General features: G+C 36.6%; 2 protein-coding genes across 6 annotated transcripts in view; both read right to left on the bottom strand.

Moving 5' to 3' along the window:
* The window catches only part of LOC107567976 (activin receptor type-1C-like), a 47,445-nt gene extending 36,532 nt beyond the window's left edge, over window positions 1-10,913 (bottom strand). For all 3 annotated transcript variants that reach the window (XM_016253798.1, XM_016253799.1, XM_016253801.1), the window contains exon 1: window positions 10,746-10,913. In XM_016253798.1, the coding sequence (XP_016109284.1) occupies window positions 10,746-10,809 (64 nt within the window). In that variant the 5' untranslated portion in view covers window positions 10,810-10,913. The remainder of the gene's footprint in view (window positions 1-10,745) is intronic.
* Window positions 10,914-11,345: 432 nt separating this feature from the next.
* The window catches only part of LOC107567977 (activin receptor type-1-like), a 46,448-nt gene continuing 37,131 nt past the window's right edge, over window positions 11,346-20,662 (bottom strand). For all 3 annotated transcript variants that reach the window (XM_016253804.1, XM_016253803.1, XM_016253802.1), the window contains exons 10-11: window positions 15,925-16,055; window positions 11,346-12,223 (exon numbers count right to left, since the gene is read on the bottom strand). In XM_016253804.1, coding sequence (XP_016109290.1) covers window positions 12,089-12,223; window positions 15,925-16,055 — 266 coding nt within the window. In that variant the 3' untranslated portion in view covers window positions 11,346-12,088. The remainder of the gene's footprint in view (window positions 12,224-15,924; window positions 16,056-20,662) is intronic.

Below are 20,662 nucleotides of genomic sequence, written 5' to 3'. Positions count from 1 at the left end.
TATAAAGCCCTGAATAGTTTAGCTCCTCAATACTTGAGCAAGTTCATATTGCATTATAGTCCTTCATGTCCACTGCGATCTCAAAACTGGCCATTTGATAATACCTAGAATATCAAAATCAACTGCGGGCGGCAGATCCTTTTCCTATTTAGCGCCCAAACTCTGGAACAATCTACCTACCATTGTTTGGGAGGCAGACACACTCTGTCAGTTTAAATCTAGATTAAAAACCCATCTCTTTAACCTGGCATACACATAACACACTATCGCATTTCTATAATTCAAATCCATTAAATGATTGTTAGGCTGCATTAATTAGGTTAACCAGAACCGAGAACACTTCCCATAACACCCGATGTACTCGCTACATCGTAAGAAGAATGGCATCTCCGCTAATATTAGTCTCTTTCATTCTTATTCCGAGGTCACCATAGCCATACGGATCCAGTCTGTATCCAGATCAGATGGACACCGTAGCCACCCAGATCCAGTCCATATCCAGACCAGATGGTGGATCAGCACCTAGAGATGACCTCTACAGCCCTGAATGTCAGCTAAGACCATGTCAACTAGATGTGCCCCAGAGACATATACCCTGTGAAGACCTCGTCACCTCGATAACCGTCGGCACAAGACCACGGGAACCAGACAAGTCCTCTGCACCTGTGTTGCAGCCTGGAATTAAACCACGCCATGCTGGTTTCGTCTGGCCAGAGGAGAACTGGCCCCCCAACTGAGCCTGGTTTCTCCCAAGGTTTTTTCTCCATTTCTGTCACTGATGGAGTTTTGGTTCCTTGCCACTGTCGCCTTTGGCTTGCTTAGTTGGGGACGCTTGACTGACTGATTGCACAGACACTATTGAATCATCAATGAACTGACTTTAGCTAGAAAAATGACTCTGTCATTGTTTTCTTGCATTATTGACAAACTATTGTCCTGTTTGACACTGTAAATCTACTTTGACACAATCTGTATTGTATAAAGCGCTATACAAATAAAGGTGACTTGACTTGATGAGTTACATCTTAAATACCACCATCTACAGGGTCTACAATTGCCACAGACAGAAGCCGTCCAACCACTCCTCCTTTACAGGGTTGGATTACCCTCACCTTATTAGTCCAGAATGCCAGTCCATCTAGGCCTGCCTAAAGGCCCTGCAACTATCAATACCTGCCTAGGGTAAACCACCAAGTCCTGCTCAAGACATTAAGCATCACCGTTGCAGCCAGCAGTGTCTTCACAGCTACTTCAGGCTCATATACTGACCTGTACAGACAAGTTGGGAGATTGTAACTAGATATACTCCCTTACCACTTTAAAAATGTCATTGCTTACTTGAAGCAAGATCAAGAGGCCATTTCACTGCTTGAGTCCAAGACTACTAGAGTTACGGTAGATGGAGAAGCCAGATATGCCACACCCTTATTATGAGTGAAACATGACTCTCCAACCAGCCTCCTCAGATACCACTCTACCTTGTCTCAGAGGAACAGGGCGGTGGTTAGCCAGAGATCCACAAGCAGCAGTCTACCAGGTGGAGATGAACAAGTTAAAGGAGGCAGGATATGCACAAGAGATACCTCCTGACCAAGTGGATCAATCTAAAGAGTGGTGGTCTAAGAGCGCCACCATATGAGGCCGCATAACATCAAGAACAGAGTCATGTTCAACTGTTCATTTCAACATGAAGGAAAGAATCTCAACCAGTTGCTCCTCCCTGGTCCCATAATAGGCCTTTCTCTGATGTCTGTCCTCCTGAGGTTTCATGAAAATACTGCCATGTTAATTAGTGGCATTAGAGGCATGTTTCATAATGTGCAGGTGCTACCAGAGGACAGTACCAGAGGAGAGCCTACTCATACGATTCCTCTGGAGAGACCTCGATCGAGATCAGTTCTCTAGTCACTCAAGTGAATATGTCTGAGAAAGCATAGAAAAAATCATTCTATGTGGACAACTGCTTTAGTGTTTCAGTTGCCAGGAAGAAGCCAGGGAAAAATCATCCAAATTAATGAAATCTTCTAGCCACAGGAGGCTTTAATTTGAAACAACAGGCCAGTAATGTCCCTCAAGTACTGGTATTCATTAAATATTCTTCATCTCTACCAGGATGATTTATATTTGCTCAATATCCACCAGCACTCCCATTAGTCTCCCCCATAATTTGAAAATTTAGCTATTTCTGCATTTATTACTCATAAAATGTGGTCTGGTCTTAATTTAACTCACAATTGTAGACAAACACAATCTGACTAAACCAATAACACAATAACAGTTGTACTTTTGACATTTTATTTAATACATTCATTAATCATTCACAGTGCAGAGTGGAAAATTAAGTAAACCCCTGACTTTAGTATCTTGTAGATCTTCCTTTAGCAGTAAACCTTCTGAACTTATGAACAATTCTAGATCATCCTTCCCCACCAGTCTGTTTTAGTTCATAAATATTTATTGGTTGTCTTGATGCAACAGCATCTCAATTGACTTGAGGTCAGAACTCAGTAAAACATGTACTTTCATCTTTTTATAAAAATGTTTCGTTGATTTATTCAGCTTTTTCCTGTGCTTTTGTCACTCATGTTGCATCACCCAACTTTTCTGAAGCCTTACAAAGACTGCAGTTTTTAGTTTTCTGCAGGTCTTTTGCAGTTATCCTTTGGTTCTTCTTCACCTCTTTCAGAATTGCCAATTGTGTTCTTGAGGCTCAGATATATTCACAGCGAAGCTTCTTTTCATTCATTAAATTTTTTTTTCTGCAATTTTTGCTGCAATTCAGCACTACAGTCAAATAGTCACATCATGTTTATTTATATGGCACATTATACAATAGATTGCTTTAAACCAAACAGCTTTACAGTATGAAACATGAAAAAATAATGTCAGAGTTGCTTTCAATTAGAATTACAACTTCAATTTCTACTTTAAAGCAGCTCTCCAATGTTTATGTTTTTACTCGCAGAGGTCTGACCTCAAATTTCCAACAGAGGAAATAAATGTACAAATCAAAGAGGGCTGAGCCTCAGTGCACACTAGGGGTTGCACCGACTAATCAACTAGTCGACCATGACACATTAAGCTTAACGTTGACTAGTCGCTGGTCCTATAGAGGGCACAACAGGATAAGAAATCTTTGAAGTACTTCCACATTTATGCTCTGTTTCCAAACAGTTAAAATGACAAATAAATGCATACTCTGAAAGCGCTCCACAAGACATGTGAGTTTATATTACTGGATGCTCGAAATTGAACGGGAGAATGCACGTTTTAAACCACTTATTGTACAGGTAGGTAAGTTAATCACCGTTCTAATCTATTGCGCTGCTGCACTGTAATGCACACACTTTACAGACAGTAGCTCGTACATTACACACAGATCGCGCACACAGAATCATTCAGCGCGGAAATGTATTGTCAACACTGTTCTGTGATTTCTCAATAAAAGAAATCACAACCGAAAAGCATATATTTCTTAATAACTAAATCCCACAGCTTCACAATTAGTAGAGAGAGATGCTGCCAGGTAGAATTAATTCAGACACGCAATCGCTCTCACTAATGCATTCATATGAATGTAATCTTTACTGTGCTACTTTATCTGTATCTGATTTAGAACGAGCAGAAATCTGTGAGAAACATAACGACTCAAAGACAAAAGAACTGTTAAAAATTAGCTGTTATAGGAGCAATAACCATGTGGGCAGCGCTGTCATATGACATAGCTGTGCACAAGGTGTTTATCACAGCTCCAGACTTATTTGTTCATTAATTATGTCATCAGCGACTAGTCGACTTCGACTCGACTTTCATCACATAAAAGTCGACTTTAAAAAAAATCAGAAGTCGTTCAACCCTTAGTGCACACCTACTTACTACATAATTGCCAACTTTTCTGGAAAGTTCGCTTTACTAAACCGTTTTGAATTCCCAAATCAATCTCTAAACAAACTTTATTTTGGCCTGATTTTGTTTGAGAGGACATCACACCAGTTCGTTCTTTGTTCGCTTGAAGTAAATCAGGGCCTTTAGAGTGATCTTTACAGGAGGACTACTCCTATGAAAAGTATCAACAGTGAATGATGGTTCACAATAACCAATATATCTTGAGAACAAAAGATATATTGGTAAAAAGGCTTTGTGTGCCTTTTTTTAAAGACCAAGGTACCTGTGCAACTCACACTTCCAATCGATCACATCTCTTTAAAGGGGTCATAGGATGCCCATTTTCCAAAAGTTGATATGATTCTTTTGGGTCTTAATGAAAAGTCTGTAACATAGTTTGGTTAAAATTTCTCAATGGTAGTGTAAAAAACACCTTTTTTACCCTGTCAAAAATGCTCTTTTCAGATCAAGCCAATTTTGTAGCATTTTCCTTTAAATGTTAATGAGCTCTGCTGGCCCCGCCCCTCTCTTCCCAGCTGCTCGCAGAGAGACTGTTTACTTCAGCCGCATTCATCGTGAAACTTGCTAATTAGCACATTATTAGGAAAGGCGATTTGCAAAGATTCATTACAAAACATTATACTCACTTCTTCTGTAGATGAGGCTGGATCATGAATGATTCGCGTGAACATAAGACGCATATATGTAGATCGGGGGCGCATTCCCTTCAGAAACAATGTAATCCACTGCCAGTTCAGCGGCATGTTCTTTACTACATCCAACAACAGAACACATGTATGTGATGCCACACAGACAGGCATCTGAGATCGGCTCGATTTGAGAAAGGGGAAAACATTTAACCAGATTTTTTTTAAAACACTGGGTGGATTTTTATCATTATAGGGTGGTTGTGTACACACACTGCCAACACACATTTCAGTTCAAACAACTTGTAAACGTGCATGTAGCATCCTTTAAATGACTCCAGTTTCCAAGGTTCATTTACTTGTTCCAGCCTGCCCTGTCAATGATCACTCAATGTCTTCAATAAAATTTTGAGAAGTACAACTGTTTATGTGTCATTAGTTATGTCAGATAGTGTTTGTCTGTAATTGACCAGTCGGTAAGCCCCTCGCCTCGAATGCAGATGAGCCAATGGCAGTTGAGTATCAGTTGCGCGGGGACCGGAACTCAGACATCTTTAGGTTTCAGCGCCATAGATAAACACTGGAAGATCCGAAGCTTTCATCGGTTTGATGGGGTTTATGCTACAAAAATGGAAAACAATGTGCCTTGGGTACTTGTAACACTGATTTCAGGTATCCTAAGAGGATGGGCCTATCAAAACAGAGCAAAATAAAAATTTTAAAAATCCTATTAAAAAAAAAAGCAAAATGTCCCTAAGCATTCAACCCCAATCCCAATGAAGATGAAAATTTTCATTTTCTGGTAGTCATACTCTTATTAAGTTACAATTTTCATCTTCTCAAGCAGAACATTAATGTCATCTTGTGCTTCAGCAAGGTATCTCTAACGTTAGCTAGTTTTAGCCAAAGTTAGTGAGATGCTAACAGTGTAGGTCAAAAACACATAAACGAAGGTCTACATTTCAGTGCCTCTCCATATTAAACTGGTTAAATGTAAGTTAATTTAATCTTACCCTGAGGTACATGAACCCTGGATGTTGTCATCTGCGATCGTGTCAACCGTAATGCCTCAATGTTCTCCCGCTTGCATTGTGATCTGTAAACCCTCACTACCAAATTAATCTTGTTACCCACCATATTTATTTTTAAATATTTTATATATCCCTCTATGGCATAGAATACTTGAATGGTGGTCCTTCTGTGTCCAAAATTTATCAAAAACATCTTGGGACAAGGTTTTCACACTGACAGTTGTCCAAGTAAGCAACAGTAACTAAAGGGGGCGGGGGCTTACCGATAGGTCAATTGTGTCTTAGATGAAGATCAACCCCATTTTATGGATAACTGATTCAGATTATGATTTTTATAGATGGCCTGTGGATATATAAAAAAACTGGCTGACAAGATGACTCCTAGTCTACAGAAGCTTGGCAGAAGAATATTATTCCAGTATGATAGCAATGCAAAGCACACTGCCAAAATCACACAAGATTTTCTAAAGAAATAAAGCGAAAACTATGACTTGGCCAAGTTGTAACCTGACTTTAATCCAATAGAACACATTGGGGATATCATAATAAGAAAAGGTATTGCAGCACAACTCCTGCAGCAAAGAGAGAGGGAAAAAAAATCTAAACTATTAGTTGTTCATTTGACGTAAAAGCAAAAACTTCACAGTTCAAATTCTAAATAATGAGAGGGTAACATTATAAAATTTTGAGTCATTTGACATTGAAGTGTTATTGCAATGGTGTGTCCAACACCATGATCAGTGAGTACAAAGTGACTCTGTTCTATCATTATTGTCCTTTGTCTTGATATTGGCTAACAACAAACATCCTTAAATAAACCAGTGGAATACATAAGTAATCTTGTTAACCTATATTTTTAGAACACCATGGCCAGTTGCTATTTTTGCTGTGTGACAGGCGGTTTTTAGGTTATGTAAGCAGGTTCTTACTCTCAGACTGCAGAGAAAAGCTCTATAATGCCGTTTAGTATAATCTAAGGCTGTCTGTAACACACCTGCATGGCTGTATATGTGTGCGCTGCCTCTTTCTGAGGCATTTATTTTCAACCGAAGGTTTACAAATGTAATCTAGGAGGTCTATGGACTGATATATAAAGCATATCAAAATTTCTTAACTGTAAAAATTTATCATTTATTTCTAATCTAATTGCTGTGGTGTAGATTAACTTTAAGATGCATTGTGACATGGAGGTGATCATGCAAATGATCACCTCCATGTAGTCTTTGAGAAAGTAAAAATTAATTCCATTTTAGTCAGAACTTCTGTTACAAAATTGTTACAACCCCAGTTGTAATATACCAGTCAAGCAATTCATTCATCACGGAGATGCCAAATACAGCACAGACACAACCACCGCATCTAACTGAAGCAGCTCTCTCTCCAAAGAGCTCAAATGTAGCCTACTCTTGAAAACAAGCTCATAAATCTGAAGATAATATCTGAAATATGCTCCCGAAACTAAAAGGGGAGGATCTTTCTTACACATCCAGATAAACATTTGTACATAACAGCTCTAGGTACTGTGTGACAACAGCAGCATATAAAAATTCTGATCACTGCATTCTGAAGTTACCTTTCATAGATTTGTATTTCTCCATAGCTCTAATAACTAAAGAAAGGAGTTAAATCAACTCTTTCTCTCTCTACTTATTTTTGTATTATATTTACAGTTCTATAATTCACACGCAACTCTCACACTTGTAAATAAATAAATAATGATTTAATTAATTAAATAATTCCATCAATTAGCTGTTGAAATAGATTTGGTCTACTGACCTAAGGGTTCTAATATAACAAGCTGATGGTATAGAATTATAAATATGAAGCAAATGTTAATATAATACATTATAATTTATAATACACTATGACAAATACCTCAACTGAAACATTAAACAGAGAACAAATTATAAGCAGAAGACATCACTGTAGTTAGTTGAAATGAAATTTGAAACATTCAAATATATTCTAGATCGCATTTTATGTGAAGGTATTATCTGGGATGAACAAACGTGCTTTAGTGAGCCCAGAGGAGAGGTTTAGTAAAGCTTTACAATGTAATAGTTACAATGCAATGCAACAACCCCTAAGAACCTAACTCTTATCTTCAGAATTAGGAGTTTGGATCAATAACCACTAAACTAAAAGCCATGGTCATAGGAGTTTCGGTCTTGATCACTATTAACTATTATACTATTATGTAAGTCTGGGTTTGGGCAATTAAGGCAGGACAAATCAACAGAGAAACAGTGCAGCCTCTAAGACTTCAAGTATCAACACAAGGTGAATGCTGTGACACTTTAAATGTGCTTTGACAATGTAAAACGCTTTGCGTCTCTAAGAAAAGCTCTACATAAATATAGCAAATTATTAGGGGCCAAACAGAAGTTCCATATAGGCACCTATTGTTATTGTAAGTGGGTTACACTTTACTTGAAGGGGTGTGCATAAGACTGACATGACACCTTCATAATCATGACATGACACCTACATAATCATGACATGACACATGTCATGAATATGAAGGTTTTTTTATGCATGTTTATGACAACTGTCATTAAGTGTCATTCGCTCAGTTATGTAATTTTTAATGCAAAGATGACATTGTTTGAGATGTCTTTGTTATGGGCTATGGTTAGGGGTAAGGGTAGGGGTAGGGTTAGGTTAGGGTTAGGTCAAATAATGTCATATTTGCATTAAAAATTACATAACTGAGCGAATGACACTTAATGACAGTTGTCATAAACATGCATAAAACCTCCTTCATATTCATGACATGTCATGTCATGATTATGAAGGTGTCATGTCAGTCTTATGCACACCCCTTCAAGTAAAGTGTTACCTGTAAGTGTTCTTCTTTTGCTGCTCTTCAATCTATGGCAGCCTATAGAACTGTTCATAGGAAAGTTAGAAGCACATAGATAGAGGAAAGTCTGATCATTAACCATAACCTAAACATAGCGAGTGGAGTCTCTATCTCAAACCCTGTACTGACACCACTTATGTGTGTGTTTCACTTACATATTATTGCTCTTTTGTCGGTTGGATTACTTCTATTGTCCTCATTTGTAAGTAGCTTTGGATAAAAGCGACTGCTAAATGACAATGTAAATGTTTATTTTAAAAAAAGTATTTTTTCGTCTGACTCATGCCATGTCAAATGTACCTTATGACGTCATTTTGCATGACTTTTTTTTTTTTCATTCTTAAATTCAAACTTGTCCTAGATTTTCTAAATTTTCATGAAAATTGACTCAGGTCATCATCAGACCATGCTGCCAAAAAATGTATCAAGAGCTTTTTGATAGACCAAACCATTCTAATTTAATGCTTTAACGAATTTGGCAAGCATACCAAAGTGAATGCGAGTATCTCCACAATGCTTTGGCATATTGAGCTGAAATTTGGTATACTTCATAGCCTGACAACCAGTGAGGAGTTTCAGCAGAACACTAAACAACTAATGAATAGTTTGACCAAAATCATGAGACAGTCTCTTTACATTCAGTATGGCATATCAAGTCAAACAATTTTCAATTTTCCCATGTAAAAAGGTTTTTTGTGTGTCTTTATCTTGACAGTCTTTGAATTTGTTGTCAAGGTTATTCTTGAGAAAACGTGACAAGCCTTTGGCAACAGCACTGTTTCTGCCATTCAAACATGATTTAAACAGAAAGAATCTCAATTAGCCGCAAAGCAATCCTTTCTGTGACCTATTTTGTGGATTTCCCGATAACTTGAGCACTTTTGAGGAAAATTTAGAACCTGTGGATAATATATCAATACTCCAGCATTGAAAAACACATGAATAAATTATGCAGATTAAAATGCTGTTTTTAAATAATGTTATGTTTTACTTTTCTTAGGCTTAACGTCACAGTGGTCATTTGCGACTGCTCATTTGTGAGATATGCTGCTGATTGTATTTTGTTAACTGAAAACAACACATTTTTACACGGCAGTGACCGTACTAAGACCGTTACATGTATTTCTCCCCGCAATATCATCCAGGCATGTTAGGGTTCCAGGTGACTGCCTGTATCACCTGTAGGATGGGTCGACCCTCTCCAGCAAAATTCAGTTTTCGACAGTCAGCCTTTTTGTCTGTCCACCCAGGTCCAAAACTATCTATTTGAAACTTCTAGACGGTTTGTGCAATCTTCACCGAATTTTACACAGATCATCATCACACCATGCTGGTAAAATGCTATTAAAAATTGTTGATATCTCAAAGAGATAAACTAATTGTCAAATTTGAAATCAAGGAGCTGCAGTGTTTTATGGAATATATTGACAACGCTACTGCCTATTGCACTGAAACTTCAAGTGTGTCAAATCATGACCGCACTCTGATGCACCCTTCCATGCTTTATTTTGTTTAGCTCATTTTGACTCTTTTGTGCTAGACAAACTGCATAAGGCAAACGAGATATGATGGTAATTTACACTACACTATAGTAATTATTATTACTGCTACCTTAATCTTCAATTTTATGGCAGTCTATATCGAAATATCTGAATACTTAGATTAACCTTTATGAGGCAAAGTGTTAGTGAATGTTCAAACAACTCTTTTCATGTATTTACTGCTTCTCATTCCAACTGCACTGAAATAAAAATATCATACTGTATTTGGCCATTTACTTATGTCTGTAAAAAGTAAATGCTTTCTTAGAACTAATGCACACTCCACTGACAGATGCTAACCAATACAGACAAGGACCAGATTACAGACCATCATAAATGCAGATTGAACATGTTCAGTCAGTGAAAACAAGCGCCCTTGGTAAGTGTCTGTCAGTGCAGTGTAAATTAGCCTTTAGAGATGTGTTTTCCTAAGTAAATACCCAAGTCTGTGCTTTAAAGTAAACTGGGCACACCTGTGAACACCTGTTTCACTAGGCACTGGTCTGATCTTTTGACTTTAACAGTTCATTACATAATGCTCTGAAGTCCATCTAAAATAAAGTAAGCATAATCATAGCAAATGAGGCAGTCATTAGGTTCACAGCAGTGTAACGTCATCTAAATAAGATTATTACACAACATATTATTATGACTATGAACTCAGCTTTACTAACAGTTGCAGCTTTGCTTACTGTTGAAATTGCAAATATACTTCCACGTTTGGTCTAAAAACAAATTTAATAAAGTAGAGCGTGAACTAGCAAGGCAGAAACTGTACCTGCAGTGAGTTGCACAAACGTGAAGAGTAAAAGCGCCGCTTCTGAGCACCTGAGATAAGACATGACATCTGTCACTGTCCGCGCATCAATACATCCATCTTTATAGACAAAATCATCACGACTCTATTCTGCTGCATTTCCACAGTGACTGCTCGCATTGCTCCACTCAAAATAAAACCCCAAAGCAACTACACACATAGAGAGAGACTTGCTCCGCCTCTTGTGGCTTAATGTAAGAGGATTACAGCGAGGGAGAGAGAGAGAGAGAGAGAGAGAGAGCGAGAGAGAGAGAGCCTCAGACGCCATGACTGTGAAACACCAATAAACCTTGGTAAAGGAAATATAGAATGGGCATATTTATATTTATGGCTTTTAAGTGATAACCAACAAGTAACACTTGGAGCCTTTCTACAGCATGAAGTATATTTATATACATGATTAATAACTACAAACATTCGGCACCAAACTAGTAACAACTTAATTTAGGCTAAATCTGTAACCCTCTTAACCATTCTTTCTCTTTTTAATTATTCATTGTTTTAAATAACTATTTCTATAAAATTCTATTAAATTATCTATAAATAAATATTCTAGGGTGGTCAAAGTATACATCCGTCTGTTTCTCATCTGTTGAATGATTACATGAATTATTTGATAAACAAAAACACTTTACAGATATCAGTTTCTTGAATTCAGGATCTTGTTGGTTTATTTAAGTTGTTTTACTCGTTAAGCATCTGTATTTACAAACAATATGAAATTAACAAAAAACAAATACATAATGCTAAATGTGCAGTGATATACAAAACTTCTCAGATTTAACACATTACACAACAGAAGGTGCATAAAGAGTTGCAACCTTAAAACTCATTTGTTCATGACAGATTGACTGAGTAATGTTTACTGTATACTTACACTATAAATGACAATGATAAAGGGCCAGGATGAAAAAAAAATGTCTCTTTTATTTGTTGCAGTTGAATGTGGTGTAACTGTATTATGAACTAGAACTGTCTGATTTGTACGTTTGTAAGGTTACTTTTTAAGTAAATTGTAACACTAAAGCGGTTTATTCAAATGCCCAGCTGTTGTAATGTGACAGAACGAGATTATTCCCTAAAAGAAATAACTCCCATATGAAAAGCAGTCTGCAGTCTTTTAAATGCTCTTTTAACAACATCTTTGGATGTCAAAATATGCCCCACTTTTTAAATTCAAAATAAATATGATGCCTCTATAAGAGCACTAATCCCAGACTATCTCTTTTTCCGGTTTGTTCTCCAGATGAGACATCCACGGGGCGTGGTAAAAAGGCCTTTAATGTCTTCCATAAGGAAGTAGTTCATATGTCCGCTTTTATTTTGTCCAAAGAATGATCAATTTTTGTAAGAGTCTTTTTGATGCGTAAAGCTGTAAGTCTGGCTGATGGGTTCTGGTACCAGCATTCCTTCATGAGTTTAACGATTGATGTTAAAGTCTGAAAAATAAAAACAAAACAAGAGACTGAATCAAGCGAAGGAAGGGTTAAAAAAAAACAAAGCAATGAAGGTAAATAGAGGAAAATAGAAGAAAATAGAGATTTTGCTAAATAATATTTATACTGCAGTGATATATCCTTGTGGCCATTAGAGAGCAATCCTTTCTTCTTTACACGACATAACGTTCATATAACAGATTCAAATGTGGTGTGAGCGTCAGCATTTCAGAATCTAAATTAGAATTTAGAGTAGGAACTAACAGTATCACTATATGAATAATATAAATGTTTTTTATATATAATATTAGGTTTACTTTATAAATGTATTTGTTATATTTAAATTATGACACACATAAATTTGTTACAATGAATAATGTTGTTTTTGTGTCCAGTGGAATGATTTAAATAATTAAATTAAATACCTTTCATGTGCAATGTATTTAATTAGATGATCCAATAATAACATTACTGCATGTTTATTAAATTAAACCCATTTTCACATTGAATTTCCAGCTAAATTTACTATTTTGTGTACATTTACTGGGACATAATATTTACTCATACCGTGATTCAACATGTCATACCACCTAGTGGTGGGAGAAAAAAAAATATTCTCAGAACCATCATGAATCTTTCTCCAGTGATTCTAAATCGACGCATAATAAATGCAGTACTGATTTAGTTTTATTGAATTTAGAACCACGATTATGTATGTGGTAAGGACAGCCATCTGTTCGCTGTGAATTCCACTCAAAAACACTAAAAAAAAAATCGAAACTTTCATATCACTATCACTGACTGACAGATGGCTGCTTCAAATAGCCATGTGGGATGGCTTTAAGGGATTGTAAACAGGTGACACATGTTGTGTCAAAATAGCTCCATGTAGCTTTATGCAGCCTTTCACTTCACAAGACATTAATCAATGGATTGGAGTATTGTGGAGTTTAAAACCAGCTGTCTATGAGTTCATTCTGACGGCACCCATCCACTGCAGAGGGCTCACTGGTGAGTAAGTGGTGAAATGCTAAATTTCTCCAAATCTGTTATGATGAAGAAACAAACTCATCTACATCTCTGAGTAAATTTTCATTTTTGGGTGAATGTTTTTTAATAAAAAAAATTTATATGAGCACAGCCATTAGACCTACCACTGTTTATTTAAAATAATGCATAAATTGCAATAATGGTGAGAAAAAGAGAAAAATCACTAACTGCTGTTGCCTAGAAACTTTTAGATCAGAGGTAGTCAACTATGGAGCTTGAGATCCACTTTCCTGCAGAGATTAGCTCCAACCTGGATTAAACACACCTACCTGAAACTTTGTAGTAATCCAGTGGCCTGTAGCACGAAGCCGGTTTCAGTTTTTACCCAGGTAAGTTTGCGTTTAGTTTGAGCAAACTCTGAGATTTCAAACCAAAGCTGGACCAATCAGCTCTGAGCAAAGTAACACATATCTGATGCAATAAAGCCTTTAAATGAATAGGCTATAACTATATAGATATAAATACAAGATTCAATAGATAAAGCTTTTTAAACTGATGAAGCTTGTTTTCTTTTGAGCTCCTTGTAATATAAATTATTTAAATTCAGTTGATTTACTTGCATTTATATAGTCAAAAATTTGAATATATCAATGATATATTGATATATATCAAAATTTCACCGTCCAGTTAGGCTCATCAACCATAAATCCTTCAAAAACAGCTAGAAACCTTGGAGTTGTGATTGATGATAAGCTGAATTTCTCAGACCACATTGCTAAAACTGCCCAGTCCTGCAGATTTGCTTTATACAACATTAGGAAGACCAGGCCCTTTCTTTCAGAACATGCAACACAACTCCTTGTTCAAGCTCTTGTTCTATCCAGACTGGACTATTGCAATCCTCTCTTGGCAGGTCTTCCAGCCACTTCTATCAAACCTCTACAATTAATCCAAAATGCCGCTGCAAGATTAATCTTTAATGAGCCGAAAAGAACGCATGTCACACCTCTGTTCAGCCATCTTCAAGAAACGACTAAAAACACATCTGGTCCATCTTTTCTTGACCCTCTAACTCTAGCACTTTCTATTCTATTTTAATTCTACTTTATCTTCTTTTTTTTATTTAAAAAAAAAACTAGCTATTTTTTCTATTCTATCTACTTGTTTTTCTTTGTGTGTGTGTTTGTGTGTGTGGGTGTGGGTGTGTGTATAATATATATATGCAGTATCTCACAGAAGTGAGTACAACCCTCACATTTTTGTAAATATTTTATTATCTTTTCATGTGACAACACTGAAGAAATGACACTGTTATACAAGCTGTACACTCACTACTTTACATTGTAACAAAGTGTAAATATGCTGTCCCCTCAAAATAACTCAACACACAGCCATTAATGTCTAAACCACTGGCCACAAAAGGGAGTACACTCCTAACTGAAAATGTCCAAATTGGGCCCAATTAGCCATTTTCTCTCCCCGGTGTCATGTGACTCAGTGTTACAAGGTCTCAGGTTTGATGAAGACAAGCAGACTAAGGATTACTGGAACCATGTCCTGTGGTCTGATGAGACCCAAGAAAAAATTATTTGTTTCAGATGGTGTCAAGCTCCGTGATGTCATCATGGAGTGGAAGAGGACTCCAGTGGCAACCTGTGAAGCTCTGGTGAACTCCATGCTCAAGAGGGTTAAGGCAGTGCTGGAAAATAATGGTGGCCGCACAAAATATTGACACTTTGGGCCCAATTTGGACATTTTCACTTAGGGGTGTACTCACTTTTGTGGCCAGCGGTTTAGACATTAATGGCTGTGTGTTGAGTTATTTTGAGGGGACAGCAAATTTACACTGTTATACAAGCTGTACACTCACTACTTTGTACATTTCTTCAGTGTTGTCACATGAAAAGATATAATAAAATATTTACAAAAATGTGAGGGATGTACTCACTTCTGTGAGATACTAATATATATATATATATATGGATCAAACACGAGTTGACAGGTTTGAGGACATTTATACCGAGTGCTGTGCAACCGGGTTGGGTTTGTCAGGTTTTGTCAACTCAAAAATTACTCTGCAACTCTGAGTTTGTTCATCTCGCTTCGTGCTACAGGCCACTGAAGGCCTTGATTAGCTTGTTTAGGTGTGTTTGATTAGGATCAGAGCTAAAATCTGCAAGAAAGTTCAGAGTTGAGGACCCCTGTTTTAGATACTTGAAGCACTCATATCTACTTCAAAACACTCTTTGACTATTGCTTGTAATGTGTTTCTTGTTCTTCTTTATTACTGGCTTTAGTTAATTTTGAAGCTATATTTAGTAGTAATGTTACCTGACTACATACAACTGGTATTAAAATTGGCATCAACAATGATTGCATTTTATTGGTATTGGTAATGGTTACTAAAATTCAAGTGAAATCAAATCCAGTGAAGATTCATATCTTTAATATGCCCCACCCTTAACACTCTGTCCAGATGCCATACAATAAAGCAAAAAGCACTAAAACAATTTTGTCATTTTTAAGAGTTTTTTTTCCTAACCAACCCTAACTATGACATTTCTATTCAGTATGTTCTGACTGATTACATTTTTACTTTCAATGAAGGAAGACACATTGCTTGCCACTTGATCTGGTTAGGACACAGTGTAATGTTCTTCAAAGATTATGACTTGATTAACTTGATTTGTAAAGGTATATGAGCTGGTACTTACTGGGTCTGAGAACCATCTGTTTGGGATGTTTGGTCTCTGTTGGTCTATGCAAATCACCTTCTTCATGTCCTCAAAGCTTGGGTCGCTCGGCACTACATCATGGAATGGGGGCTTGTAATCTTCAACAATACCTGCACAGTCAGTGAAGACAAAACACATTTGGAACTCCCCCATGAAAAAAAAAAAAAGAGCAGCCATTATTATCAGAACTTATTACACTGATTATAAAATTTCACAGATAATCACTGAGCACTGATTGTGCTAACTGTAATGTGTCTGTGAGCACAAAATTCAGCTTCATCAAGACCGCCAGCAGTGCTGATTATATATATATATATATAGGTGTGTATTCTCTCTGCACCCTCTATATATATTTTTATATATATATATATATATATATATATATATATATATATATGAGTACTGAAGCCATTAGACCAAAGGGAGCAATAGGGATTCATATTAGATGAGACACACAGAGGGCATCAGACAGGCCTCTGAAGACATTACTGTAATAACCCTTTCAATGTGAAGGCAGCAGAAGCTGCACCCCCAATCATACACAGACAAATTCAAACTAAAATGTGCAGTCATTCAAACTGTAACATCTGTAAATCATATACTTTACACCTGTATACAAACAAAACCTTAGACTAATTAAGTTTGATAAAAACATTACAGCCTCTACACATTTGTGTTTATTATTTATTCAAACTTTTTGCAATACTGAAGTGTACATTTCCCTTTGCACTAATAGTGATGTGATGGACCGAAGTAACCTTATGCCATTTGCAGTCTCCCTACATTTTAATTTCACATTAGAGTAAGGATCATGCAAAGACATAAATAACATCCTCTCACATTTAAATGCTTTTATTTCTAGCCAATTTCTGTGTGTTTCAGAGTCAGTAGAAAGGTCTCTTTAATGTCCTAAGTTATTATAACTGTAACCTTAATTGCCTGTATTGCACATGTGTATGTGCAATAATTGTTTATGGTTTATTGAACATGTAAAACATATTTAAAATACAGCGTCCTGAAAAAGGGATGTTTCTTATTTTTTTCCGCTGAGATTTATATTTCATTAATGAGAATTGGGGATTGAAAAAAAAGTGTAAAATAAAAATCTTTTGTTTTCTTTATGCAAAACAGAATTTCCTCAATTGTATCCTTTCATACAGTGATTTAACAACCAAAAACAGCCTGCTGACCACAAACCTCTCATAATAATTTGTCCCCCATCATAATACTTCTTTGGATCCATTCACTCATCTCAAAATTACAGTATAAAATAGATTAATTTCATAGGACATAAATACTTGGGCAAAAGTAAAAACAGCATCCTGTTACTTCTTGAATATAATCATGAACCAATATTTTAGGCCAGGACTACAAAGCATGTAACAGGTCTCTGTCCTCACTCTCACATCACCAACTTTCAACCGAGTCCTTCAAACCAAGCCTAAATAACCTGCTGGGAGTCCGATAAATGTGACTTAAAAGTTCCAACTTTTCTTGACATTACTCTACGATTTTGCCAAATTCTGATCCACTTATCATTGCTAATTGCTAAATATTCAAACCCTTATTCCAAAGTGCTTTTAGAGTGGAATGGAAACCACCCCTCATTTTGTCCATCAGCAATATGTAGTAAACTTAAAGGTGCAATAGGTGATTGTCTTTAGAAACATTTTTATTATGCTAGTTGAAAGTCTCTTCACATCCCGATAGCAAACATTAAGTTAAGTGGTCTAAATGTATTTATATATTCTGTGGAAGGCGTAGGACCAAGAAATGTTCATCCAATCAAAACGCTCGTTCCGAGCGTTTTAATTGGCTTTCCTACCTGCCTGTCAACGTATGTATTAGCATACCTCTGCGCACCCGGTTCGCGCAGACAGGATACATCATCAGCGCGTTCACGCACGCTAAGCAGACAGAGTGAGAATGGCAGACAAACATCAACAACCCGATCTTCCTTCCTGGTATTGTAGTACATTTAAAGTTTTCTCACCGGTGAATGACACATGATGTAGCCCAGCGGTTCCCAATTCCAGTCCTCGCGCCCGCTCTGCATATTTTGCATGTTTTGCTTAGTTAACACACCAGATTCAGATAACCAGCTCGTTAGAAGTGAGCTACATGCATGAACGATGTTCCGATCGATATGATCCCTACACAGTGCTCATTGCTCCCTGCTCCCTACTCCCTCAGCAGGGGAAATCCATTGAAGTTTACTTCACTTCGGAACATGGGCTGGAATTGGGAACTGCTGATGTAGCCTATTGTAGTAATGTTGTCTCTGGTATTCTGGTCTCAGGGGGCATGGCTTTGGACGGCGATTGCAGGGAGGGTGGGACGTTCGCTTTCAGTGCTATCAGGCTAAAGTTAGCATTTTCCAAGATCTCCTACTGCACCTTTAAGTCTCACACCCTCTACCCAAACGTCCCACATTGTCTCAGCTACAAGTATCTCCAGAATTGCATTCTATTAAGGGTTCTGACAAAAGTTTGGGTTAAATGGCTGGCTAAATGATTTAAAGTGCTATTCTCAAACATCTTACTTCAAAATACCCTGCTCTATCCACTCCTTCCACAGAAAACATGAATTTCTGATAATAATATGTGGGATTCAAATACTTGATTCTCATCCCAATACTTGAATCTGGAGGAATTAAAAAAGAATAAAAACTAATCAAAACTAAACTTCTCGCTGTTTTCTTCAAAATTGGTTATGGATATAAAATTATGGGTAATTTAGTGGACAAACATTGCAGTGGTGGCAGGGGTAACAAGAAAAGACTAATTTTGTGCTGACCACCTCCATATATTCCTCTAAACTTTGTAATAATGGGTCAGAACTGATGCTCAATATAATACGCTTATGAGGAAAAGAAATATCAATGTACCATATACCTTGTTAGGTCCACAGAAATGGCGGAGGGTGGAAAACAACACTGAGCAGTAAGTCCTGCAGAGGGCGCAGTTGCGAGATTGGTCTGCTTTTATATCTTAATTTGAGTTTTCAATGCTACATAAATTCAAGAAAGAGAGAAGAATTAAATGTCCATTAGTGCTGTGCTATATTGAAGAAAAATGCGATATGCGACAGTTTTACTCCGCTGTTGCTGAGTTAGTTCTGTGAACTTCTATAACTATCTTGTGTCATATATATATGGTATGTATGTATGCATGTATGTATGTATCAAGAGCTCCTGTAAAACCACAACAAATTCCTTGTTTGCGCGCACACTTAAGTGGTGAATAAAGCTCATTCTGATTCTAATATAACTAGCATACATGTTTCACTTTTTGTGAGAAGAAAGCACCCCTACAACAACTTCTGAAAGTGAACGGTAGTGTTTTACTCTAGCATTACATAAAAATGTAATTTTAACATTTGTGTAATCCTTTTAACATGAGTTTAGGAACTGAATAATAAAAAGGAAAAATACAACACTGCTTAGTATTTACTCTATGAATTCAATATGCACTGACTCTTATTTAAGCTACAAAAGTTATTTAGGTAAGAGCAGTGAGTGATTTTCTCTTTGTCTTTTGTTCATGGCCCCAAATATTGCAAGCCGTAGCGATATGCATATTGTGATATGTACATTTGCGATATTTCGATAAATTGCACAGCCCTAATGTCCATCCATATGTACTATGCCTATACTGATGATTTATTTCCAAACATACCCAGGCATGATCTGAAATAATAATTGGACTAACAGAACAAGAAACAAGAGACTCTGATATCCAATAATAATCCATTCTAAAATGTCTTATAAAAAGCAAAACAGAATGTATAATATCTCCCATATAGATTCAAAAGCCTCCAAATATATATATTTGCAGAGCAGAGCATTCTCTCTATCGTTCAGTAGCTTTTTTTTTTTTTAATCAAACACTATCATGCCCTTTTTTTTTCTTTAACCATCATAACAGAATACCTTTCCAATTTACACCCAGAGATCAGTCCTCAGTGGGCAACATACCAATCACTGATTATATGCTTGAAGCCGTGAATCAAACTCTTAAATTTCACACGACTCTTTTTAGCAACTGAAACCGCTTAAATCATAATTAGAAAAAGAAAAGCAAAAATTTAAATACATCTGGGTTGCCAACTTTTTCTTTCCTGGATGGAAATTTTGATGAATCAAACACATGCCCCCTATTTCAATCCAACAATTAATTTTTTATGTAATCTTAATACTGTAAATCACTCATATGCTTAATGTAGTAGTAATGCACTATTTAGAAACTTTCCAGTGTGTGTGTGTGTGTGTGTTACAATATAAACTGCATATAGCTTGTTCGTTCACAGTGTAAATCAGAAAGGCTGTTTTAAATTAAATTATAATTAATAAAAAAACTAATGCAATCTATTTTAAAATGTCATCTGCAGGAACACATACAATCTCTCCTCTAAAAACAGTAACTGTCATTCACATTTCCTGTAAACTTAGGCCATACTCTATATTAATATGCCATTACAGTTGCTATTCTTATAAAAATTATCTCTTAGAGATCTCATAACATTGTATGTTATGATGCATGAAAATTCATATTTTAATACAAATCATTGCACCCATTTCTCTGTTGCAATACTAACATGTCTTTCACTACACTAAGTTATGTTACGGGCAGTGCACAAATTCAACTAACTGACAATGACAATATCACCCACATAGTGATCTGGCCAAATAGAACATTTACTTGCATTTGGCACTTAG

Source organism: Sinocyclocheilus grahami, unplaced genomic scaffold, assembly GCF_001515645.1.
Source record: "Sinocyclocheilus grahami isolate Dianchi unplaced genomic scaffold, SAMN03320097.WGS_v1.1 scaffold1203.1, whole genome shotgun sequence".
NCBI classification, from domain to species: domain Eukaryota; kingdom Metazoa; phylum Chordata; class Actinopteri; order Cypriniformes; family Cyprinidae; genus Sinocyclocheilus; species Sinocyclocheilus grahami.
Note: the sequence above shows the minus strand (reverse complement) of the source record. Positions and strands in the feature narration are given on the sequence as shown.